Source organism: Mesitornis unicolor, unplaced genomic scaffold (genome assembly GCF_000695765.1).
Source record: "Mesitornis unicolor isolate BGI_N332 unplaced genomic scaffold, ASM69576v1 scaffold38573, whole genome shotgun sequence".
Lineage (NCBI taxonomy): Eukaryota > Metazoa > Chordata > Aves > Mesitornithiformes > Mesitornithidae > Mesitornis > Mesitornis unicolor.
The window spans coordinates 12,005-23,069 of NW_010173330.1; the positions used below are offsets into that span (position 1 = coordinate 12,005).

Consider the following 11,065-nt stretch of genomic DNA (forward strand, 5'->3'; position numbering starts at 1 on the left):
GTTGTCAAAAGAGTACTGCACTGTTATAAAGATGTGTAGACACTTCATCTGGCAGAACCCTGCTTTTTAACAGTATTAAGTCAAAATACTAAAAGGAATTACCTTCTTCTATCTGTAACAGATGAAAGTCATAGTCATCATGGAAGAAAAAAAAAAGTACTATTTTCATTGCTTACAAGAAAATACCCTGAAAGGATTACAGTATTCCCAGGAAACTTTCTGCTTACCAGATCCACTGCTGCTCTTTTGAGCTATTTTTTCATCATCTTCATCATTGCTATCACAGCTTAATGGCTGAAAAGCTATTTCTGACTCTGGGTCTACTTGATTAGCATCTGGCTCTTGCTCAGCAAAGCTTCTCAATGCCACAAGGCGGTGATGTATTGCTGCATACAGGTATTCGGTGTCTTTTGAGCTTGCCTGCAGAACATAAAATGCATACAGTCCAAATTAACTGAGAAAAATCTCTATTTTTCACAGAGAAGCTGATTTAGAAATTTTCAAAAGTAATGAAAGAGCTGTATTTTGTCCTTTTTAATCAAAATATTCCATTTAAGAGTCACTCTTAATAATCCATTTCAGAAGACAAATTTAAATACAAATGTCAAGTTTCTTTAAGGGGTCTTGAGTTTTATAATATGTAGCTGATTATAATTTTCTCTCTAGTTACAAAAAACATAAACTTAAAAATTACTATTTCCCCTGAAGAATGGCTCAGTTTGTACTGAGTACTTGATATTCCAGAAAATTACTGAATATTATTCTAGAAGTAATAAATCACTAAAATGTTAATATATGTATTGCATTTTGGTTTACAGAATAAATAAGAATTTTAAAACCTAACTACAAAAAATTACATGTGATTATAAAATTTAAAGATACCATTAATTCTGCTGCTATTGTTGAGCAGAAGATGAGCATCATCAAGCAGGGTATTGAGGACTAGACAAAGCAGCATTTTGCCAGTACATAAAACGTTTGGGCAGCTGTATTCTGAGTACTGTGTTCCAAGTACTGTGTTCCACTCTGGTCTTTGCATCTCAAGGAAACAGCAGAATCAGAGGAGGGCATCAAAAATTATCAAGAGTGTGATCAAGTTCCTTATAAAGAGTTCAGACTCTTCAGTCTGAAGAGAAGGATGAGAAAGGGATGTAACAAAAGATTCCAAAGTTACAAAAGTGGTAGATAAGCTGAATATGGTACAGCTGATCATCAACCACATAATAAATACACCAGTAAAAAAAAAAATGAAAACAGTAGAGGATCAGCATAAAAGAAAGTGCTTCTTCACAGACTGAGTAAGAACTTCTAGAATTTGCTGCTTCAGGAGAAAGTGGGGACAGACAGTATAAACTAAAAACAGCAGGCCAAAAATATAGTCATATAAGTTTTAAAAATGGAATTAGAAAAATCCAGGGACAATAATTTCACAAAATAGCAAAGGAAACAAGTAGGGGTGCATGTTCTCACATGCCTACTACAACACTTATGGATGCTGGGGGTTGGTGAGCTGAGCAGCCCGTACAAAGTGAGCATGCTTGCCTGTGCTTCCTAATAGCACTGCATTCAGGCACTATCAGAAGTGTCAGCAGAGTATTTCTGTTTCTATGAATCAAATCATCTGCCAGAGGGTAACTGAATGCATATGGTCTTCTGTAGCCCAGTTCTCCACTTCTGTGTATCATGTGGAGTAATTTCTATCTGCATCACTAGGCAATAGGAAGAAACATGTCTTGTTTGGATTGGAATGACATGTTTCAGTGTGTACTGTTGGAAAAGCAATGCAAATTGGGAAGCAGCAGCAGATCAGGGTTGCCTTCTGTGCTACACAGACTTGCAGCAGCAAAAAAATCTCTCCCTACAGCCAGGCAAAGAAGAAAGCAATTCAGAGTTGTTCAGATGTCTCAACTACAAATGCTCTTCTCAGTGGACAAAACCGAGCTCTCGAGATAACACAGCTCTTCAGGAAATGTAGTCATAAATGTGAGAAAGGCTGGTATTCAGTCTGATTATTTCTATCTGTAGCTTTCTACTTATTAAAAACTCAGAGTTCCTCTCACTTCTCTCACTCCTCCTCACTTCAAACTAACATGAACTCCAGCTTCTACCTAGAGTGGTGAACTCACCTTCACACATCCTCTGACTCTTTTTTTCTACCCTCTCCTTTGTGCCAATACCATTATTAGGGCAATCACAGGTGAATAAAATCAAAGTAAAATCTAACTTAGCAAAACCGAACAAAACCACCCAGATCAGTACTCTGATCTTGCCTCACTCATAGCTGTACAAATTCTAATGCCACGAAAAGCAATAAGGGAGAAACGAGCATGAGGGGAGGGGGTAGTGTCAGCCCTCTGCACAAACCTGTGTTGGTACTACAGAACCAACCTAAGGGCATCTTGTGGACTGCCTCCTCTGTAGGAGGCAGCATCATATGGCTCTTCTCCCTCACTCATGAGAAGACCTTTGGATAGTATTGATGAACCAAGTGTATCAATCATTCATGTGCCATGGGAAAAACAAATTTAAATGGCAGGTAGAAATATCTGCTGGTGCCTTGGAGAAGTGGGCCCCACTGACTACCAGACCAGCCTGATTTATGTGCCAAGGCTTTGGTGATGCCTGCTGGGTGTCCCATGCATTGACCAATTTGCCTTTGACAGTCAAGTGTATCTGTGTCAGCTTGGCTGGATACCAGCTATAGGGATGGACACCAGCAGCTTCTGTGATGGCTGTAGAAGCAGCTTCCTGCAACCTTTGCCACACACATACAGCTGTTCTGTATCTTAGCTTCCTAATATATGTCTTTTTTTACTGTCCAGAAGTGCCAGAACAGAGTTTAAGGAATGTTTACATCTATGTATGCCAGAAAAACTGCAGCACATCTGGAAATCTAGGACATTTCTAATTCTCACGTGCAGACCAGCTGTGCAGCACAGGCATACTTAAGTCAATCACTGTTTGGAAGTGACAGACTTACAGTGCTTGCATGTACAGTGCATGGTGCTTTGCTTGTGTATGACATGTGACACTTCCTGGAAGTGGTGATTTATTTTTCTTGCTGAGGAGGCTGAACCCTCCCCAGAAAGGTCTACTGGGGAAACCAGAGACATCTTACTTATCCAACTCACATGGATGCTCTCACTTCCAAACCTAGGACATATGTGCTATGTATTTGCATATGAGTCCACCACAATTCCATCCTCAACCTATCAGCCCTTGCTAGAGAAAACCAGGATTGCCAAGACTATTGTCTTATGTAAAGTGACATCACAAAATCTGTGTTCTCAACTGAGAAAGGAAGGTCCTATGCTGGACAGATTATTGCAAGCACTGTGTTGAGAAGCATGGCAGAACCTGAAATTCTTACAGTGTTACTTCTGTAAGAAAGAGTAATTGCTGCGTATGACTCAGAAATTATATCCATTACTTTGGTGGTATGTAAAACAGAGTATGGAAATGTCTGTCCTAAGGCCATATCCCATCTTCACACTTTTTGTCTAAAAAGCATTTAAAAATATTTAAAAAAATACCAAGTGATAGCACTTCTAACTCACTTCATAATAAAAGCCACGTAACAGCTAAGCCAAGCATAGCCTGACAGAGCATACAAGGCCATTTGCTAAAACCAAAGTCTCAGCATGTCATCAGAATCCCAAATGAAATGGGGATTTGGGTGGAGTTTTTCTCTCTTGCTTACCTGAATTAGAAATACTTGAACAGAGTGGTCCTCTTGATCTGTTGCAGTGAAGCACAGGCTCTTTCGGTTTCCTCTTTTTATAATCATTTGATCCCAGAGTCGGGTGTTGAGAATCAGTCTCAAGCTGCCTTGATTTCGCATAACTAAAATAAAAAGGTTTATATGATAAGTCATTGAAAACATCTTCATTTATACTGCAGCAATTTTCTCTACCACTTGTATACAACTAATATTTTCATGAATTATTCTTTTAAATTTTTTTTAACACCTGACATGGTGAGGGTTTTTTTTTTGTTTGGTTTGGTTTGGGGTTTTTTTAATACCAAAATATTTTAGTTTCTTTCAATACATCTGGCATACAAAGCAAATAATCTGATGAAACTGCAATATGGTACAAAAAATGGCAGCACAGTAAAAACAACATTCTAGAAGTTACTTGAAACACTGCTCCTGGAAAAGCAGAATCAACAAAAAGCTACCTTCAGACTGGTGACTGAGCTAAAGATGCATTGCAGGAGAAACACACCAAACCTAACAACATATGCAAGCGCGAGTGTACAAACTGCAGAAAATGCCCAGTGCCTCAGTCTGTAACACAGGTAACTTTTTCAGGCAATGTTTAAAAGCTTCTCAGCAACTTGACCTAAATAAAACTAGCTATTCAGTTTTAATTGTTCTGAAATAAACCTATTCTGGACAGCAGTAGTACAACTTATTTAGTATTTTGTGTATCTTTTACTTCTTCATTTAATTCTTACTTAGTCTTGACTGCAACTTTCCACATTTATTGCTGGAAGTGTCATTAAGCCTCAATGATCCTCTGCCTCTTTCAATCCAGGTTAAAGAAAGCTTATTAAATACAAAGAGCTTGCAGTTGATCTGAAAGAGATAGAAATTGCCACTCAATGTTAATTTTATTGGTTCTAAATCTTTGTGTTTTTAAACCTTTTGATAAGGCTTTTAATACATCCATATGCATGTATACAAGATAGATATATAGATATATCACCATTATTACTTAAAATGAAATGGCTAAAGTTTGTCCTAATTATGGAAAACATTCAGCATGAATCCCAGTTTACTTTTTCAATTATTTTATGTTCATTAACTCTTCATCTGTGATACCCACTAACACAGCTGAATTTGTTGCAGGTGTTCTACAATCTTATTCCCTCACACATTAGAAACATTACTGCTCCAGAAACCGTAAAACTTCCACATTCTGACAAGACAGAAGATTTAATCAGTGACAAAATAACGTAACTTTCAATGTTAAGATCTTTAAAATCATATACATCATTGCTATTTTCTGAGAAAATAAGTTTGAAGATGAAGAATAGCAAGATATGTCCTCCTGGGCCAGAAAGACAATTGATATTTTAGATTAACTATAAAACTAATTACTTTGACAACACATCGCTTCTTTCCCAAAAAGAAGTTTTGTCATTAAAAGATCCTCACTCAAATCACTTCCAATTTTGAAGTTTTAGCTACTGCTGGTATACTGTGTAGACGCTTACAAAATACAACTGTAGAATGAGTTCTGAAGCAGTTACTGAAAGGAACTATAAAAAGAACAAATATAATATGATAAAGAAAATATCAGCCTACAGACAAGTAAGTTAGACACATATCTTAAAAAATTGAAAATTTAAGTTATTTTCAGATTGCTGCAATCTGTAATAGATAGAGATGTTATTTTCAACAACAAAACTGCTCACCATCAAGCTTTATGAAATACACACCTGTAATACATTATGTTCTGCTTCTTCTCCAGTTATAACTTCAACTTTATCTAACAGAATTTTCTCCTCTGGCTTGGCAACACAGGCAGCTGCTGATTCAATTAGTGTTGCGTTCCTCAACAAAGCTGTTTCTGTAGGGGGAAAAAAAGGAAATCCTTTTTGTACAGGGAAAACTTTCAGGACAACAAAAGTAGCACATAGGACGGCCTGTGACTTCCATAATTCCTGTGGTGCCTGATACTAATTAGTGCTATTAATAAGTTTTTGGCCAAAGCAGTACATAGAAGAGAAAAATAAAAAGGCTGGAACATTGCAAAATATCTCAACTATTTAGGCTCATTTTGAATTGAACGAGGCTCTCTGCAGTTGCAGAGGTTTGCCCCAAGGGACAACTTGCAGCAACAAGCCCTTAATAACTGGAAGTTGACTTTCCAAATGAAACTGGTCTCTCATATTGCTGTGCAGATTAATAAACAATGAAATATGCATCCCAGTATTCAGAACAGTACACATACCCAATGAATATTTGACACAAAAATGAAAGGACAAGATTTGAAATGAACAACACTGTTACAAACTTTTGTGATTTGCATAATCTATATACATTTTCCATAGGCTTTAATTATATTTTTTTTTACTTGTAAGAATTTTCATACAAGTAAGAGGATCCAATACATCCATCTGTAAGGAAGGGTGCAAAATTTGGCAAGAGGGCTCAAGATAGGGGTCAACTTGAGATTCCTTCACAGCCTAAGTTTATGTGGCTTGCTTAGTAGAAAAGCTCACAATTTTTCTGACAAAAGTCACAATCTCTGAAACCTGTCTGAATAGAATTTTCAGTGCTACAATTAGGATACAAATATGGCAGAGTGATTTATATGAGCAGTCACAAAATACAAGCAGCTGGCAGCTTGAAATTGTAGTTCAAAAAGGTGGTCCAAAGGGCATTCACAAAGTTCACTGCATTTTTTTTTGAATTCTAAAAAAAAATCTGTACTAAATAGTAATGATTTGTACAACTCTGTCCTTTCCTGAGCAACTTAGATCATTCGTTCTGAAGTTAGTTCAATTCCAATACCACAAACAAAAGCACTTTCTGAACATAGATTTTGGCACATACTGCAAGTGTACTAGAGACGGGATAACGTGAGAATAGATGACAATTATTGTTGACTATTCATTTGACATCCTCTAAGATATAGCAAAACATATAATAATAAAGCTAACTGTACTTGTTTGCTGAGTATGCTTACTTGTTTGTAGACTGACATGAAAAGATTCTGTGTACATGGATGTTATTTCTTTCTTGTATGGATCAGCTTCATTGGGATGCTTTTCAGGACTCTAGAAAAAAACAGGAAATAAGAATTCCTATGTTTCTTCATACCAAACAGAATATTGAATCATTTAATGCATGCTAGGGTGAAGATTGTAATATCTTAAGACTAAAAACTGACAGATTATACGATTTCAGTCATTAGTGGAAGTAATTTTATTATCATAAAAATCGGTTCATCATTCTTCTACAAAGAATGGCCTCTTTCTATGGATCCTGGACTAGGATTTAAATCCACTGAAAGATTCAGATGTTTAATTACCAGCTAATCTCCAGTTTAAGCACTTAAGTCCCAGAAGAACACTTTAAAATTCCCAGACACCACAAATTAACCTCAGAGGATTTAAAACTTTACGTGACCTTCAGTTTTTGCAATGAAATTTCTTAGGCATGTCTAAATAGATGATTCTGGCTCTTGAAAATGCTCAGTCGCTCACCTCCCACCTTGTAACTAAAACTTTGTCAGAAGCCATAACACACACCTGTGGTTGCCAAGCGCTTTCACTGGCAGGCATGCATACTGTTTTCACTCTACCTTACTAGAAACTGAATTTCAATACAATTTTAAATTATGCAGTCATCAGCTTGGGAACAACCTTTCTGCCTGAGTTTCCTTCAGGACTTGAATCCATTAAGCTGTCTCACAGCATGAACAATATAGTTTAACATGGACACTATCTAGGATGGGTGGAAAATTTTCTCGTTATACTAATTTCTCCCAACTCTTAAACAGTTATGATGGAACCTATTAGAGCAGTGGGGACCACATTCTTTGATCTTGTATTGTGGTTGTCCCACTTTACCTGGAATATATTAAAAAAACCCTTTTTGGGTCAAAAATGAGCAAAAGACAATACTGGGTATGAGTTTGTAATTAGAATACTTATCTAGGATGGCAAAGATAGGGATGCCTACCCCTCCTACAGCAAATATTTAGGTATTTTCTCCTCAACAAAAGAATAAACCTCTGAAAAAAAATTATACGCATAAGTACATTAGCCTTGATAAAAAGTCTGCAGTGCTTACAGATCTTACCAAAACTCTCTCAACCATGTTTTCTCCAAACACAAAATCAGAATTACTGCTGGTTTGTACACTTTGGTCTTCAAACACCTGAATTCTGTGGGAACAAAGTAACATAAGAATGTGATTTAGAACTATTTAGAACTTTGTAAAGAACAGAAATATGTTCATGCATTTACTTCACCATACCTTACACTAAAGATAAACAAAAAATGACCATGCAAGTAGTCAGACAAATTCTTTAAGAGAATCTGAGAATATTCTCTACATAACACTTCACAAAAGAACAGAGTATCACACTGTATTTCATGAAGATTATTAAGGATGTTCCTTAAGGACAAACAACATGCCCCCAGCTCCTCCTCAGGGAAGTGTCTTACTCCAAAAACTGTAATGAGTTACGTTTGTTTCCCTCCTGCCTTTTGCTCCACCAGAAGACTACCAACAATTAACAATTATCCCTTCATGTTGGTGCAGGCCAATAACATACTCCCCAGTGCCTTACAGGCACTCCTTGGCCATCCACCTAAGATCTTGGGAAGGCAGAGAGGCAGTGTATTCTAATACACACCCTTTCAATTCACATAAACACTGCAAAAATGCAAAGGTATGACAGCAGATGGCTTTTGATGAGGTATAACTAAAACAGGAAAGATCTTCTTTCCATTTTTCAGTAACCTGTTCCATAGATATACTTAAAATGAGAAGTGAAGAAAACTATATACTTGCAGTCCTTTGGTACTGGCCAACTATAGTTCGGGGATACAGATTTGTGAGAAAATTTGTGCAGTAAATAAATTACTTAACATTTAGGGGTTTGAGGGTTTGGGGTTTTTTTTGCATTGCCACCCTGAGTTTAAATACTCTCAGTTAGCCTCTTACCTCTCAGAAGGTTTTAAGAGAAGATGCATTTTAAATAGTGACATAGTCATAACTTGTAAAAAGCATATGGTGGATTACATTCAAGAATATTCTAATACAAGCAGAACTGTGATCTGACCTGCTAATTACAGCGCCACTTTAAATTAACAGGATCCATTTCTTTTAAGAGTCACTAGAAAAGTCCTTGTAAACTTCTTTGTGTGAAAGTTGTTCCTGCTGCAGGTTTGTGGTGGGTTTTTTTTTGTTTGGTTGGTTGTTTTTCACAAAAGGCTAAACTATAACTATAAAGTTTAAACTATAAGTTTGCTTATACTTTCTGTAGAGCTTAATCACTGTATCTCTTGCTGGCAAAGACAAAACCAGTTCTTGTCTCTTTCTGTTACAGAAGGACAACTTGGCAGGAAGAAGATGTGATGTTCTGTCACCAACTGCATACTTCAGCACCATTTATCTGCTCTTCCAGATCATCTGTCACCCTTGGGAGTGCTTAACAGCACATAAGTCATGCAGAGGATATTCCTGTGAATAAGCTGGGTTTGTTGCCAGATGACTGCCTCTAAAGCTTAGGTTCTGTGATCACAACCACTACAGTGTGCTAGAAATCTCTTCAGACTTGAAGGAATTCCCCAGTACAAACTATTTTACACTTAAGGAAAAAAGTATTCCTTAACACTCTCATACTTGATCTGTTGCTAAGACTAAGAGCAAATAAGAGAAATCAGAAAATCTATCTCTTTTCAGCCTTGAAGACTTTCATATGTCTTTCGGGCCATGAACAGGGAATCCAAAGAGTGGTTAAACTAATGAGTTTCCTATCATTAAGAAAACTCCCCACTAAAATTCACAGCAGCAAGTCAGTAAGCATAGCACTTCAGAAGAGCTAAAAACCAGAAACTAGAGCCTTGTCTCAAAAAAATAATGTGAGAAATGGATTTTTATTATTTTCAGAAATGTAAGGAAATAGTATTTGGTGCAGGACCTTTCTTTTTCCAGACAGCTAACTGGAAGTGTCAGCCTTAAAGTCTTAATAAAACCTCAATACCGTTATGTTGCTTCAGGACAAGAACAAAGTGTGCCAGGGATGACATTGCCATGGAGATGCAAAACAAAGGCACTGAATGCAGTGAATAACCACTAACAAGGAAGAATGAGTGAAAGAGAAATGTGGGTAGGATACTGGAAAGGGACTAGGGAAAGTGAGTAGATCCAGGTACTGTCCTCAGAGTGTCCAGAAGGGTCTGAGTAGCTGCCAGTTCCAGTGCTGGCCTTGAACCCTTGCAGTTTTCCAAGCAAATCCTTATGAAAAGCTGAATTCACGACCAGAAGCCTGCATTTTCCCAGCATTATATTTCTGTCACTTACGACACAATCCCTTTTCCAACCTTTTAATCACTCAAAAACCTGCAAATTTCTCCTTTTTGGTTCAATACTACAGCTAGTTCAGGAAATGTAAAACTGTTGGTGGTTTCCTGGGACCAGCTGCAGCAACTGCAGAGGACTAACAAACTGCTTTAATTCCTCTCTATACAGAACCATACTACATAGAGAAGAGGTGGAAGAGGAGGAAAAGAGGAATGTTTGCAGGCAGCAGAATACCTGCTGTTGTTACAAGGAGCCTCAAGCAAGCATGAGTGCAAGGACATGTTTTCTTTACAATTGGAGCCAACTTCACAACTGAAGCAGGTACATTCTGGCACACTGATACATCCCAGCACATTCTGAAGGACTGCAGATAGACTAGGAAACACAGGTTGAGAATGGAAAGCAAGAATTAATACATAAAGTTATAAAACAACAATACAAGGAAGGACCATATATTGTAAAAGGACTCAGAGCTCATGGCAAGAGCATTAAGAGTGCCTCTTCAGATCTGCCAGGGCCATCAGAGACCACCGAAAGAAACTTGGAGTATTGGTTTCAACTGATTTTGAAGTCAGCCTCATCTTCCCTTTAGGTTTCTCAGTATGAGCATTATCATAATTTTGAATCTAGTGTGCTGTGTGGCTCCATGTTTTCCTCACAGGGCATCATCACAGCATTAATTGTGATTGAAAATGACAGGCCTGCTCTTCCAAAACCTCAGTAAGCATCTGCCCTCTAATGATGCTCTTCCTGTTGATAAGGACTAAGAATCTAAATTGCCTGTGCATCTAAAAATCCCTTAACTCCTAAGAACCCCATCACTGTGCATCCCGAATGTTCTGTGCAGGAACCTTTATCTATGGCCCATCCAGCCCTGAAAAAGTTGATTCCTTTGCGGTTAACCTGTTCTCTGCCCGCTTTGGGTGGGAGGGGGGAAAGGAGGTAACATCACAAATGTGTTATCTGTGGCCCCAGCAATTTTGAAATGTCATTCTCTCATCACAACTGATCTCAGGT

General features: G+C 37.6%; 1 protein-coding gene across 1 annotated transcript; it reads right to left on the bottom strand.

Moving 5' to 3' along the window:
• Nucleotides 1-227: 227 nt before the first annotated feature.
• Nucleotides 228-8,326, bottom strand: LOC104537731 (ran-binding protein 3-like; the record flags this gene model as incomplete). Its single annotated transcript, XM_010180702.1, has 7 exons — nucleotides 8,310-8,326; nucleotides 7,817-7,901; nucleotides 6,699-6,789; nucleotides 5,446-5,576; nucleotides 4,459-4,579; nucleotides 3,701-3,843; nucleotides 228-420 (listed from the first exon to the last, which is right to left on the bottom strand). Coding segments are annotated over exons 1-7 (781 nt in total), but the record flags the coding sequence as incomplete, so codon positions are not given.
• Nucleotides 8,327-11,065: the final 2,739 nt, after the last annotated feature.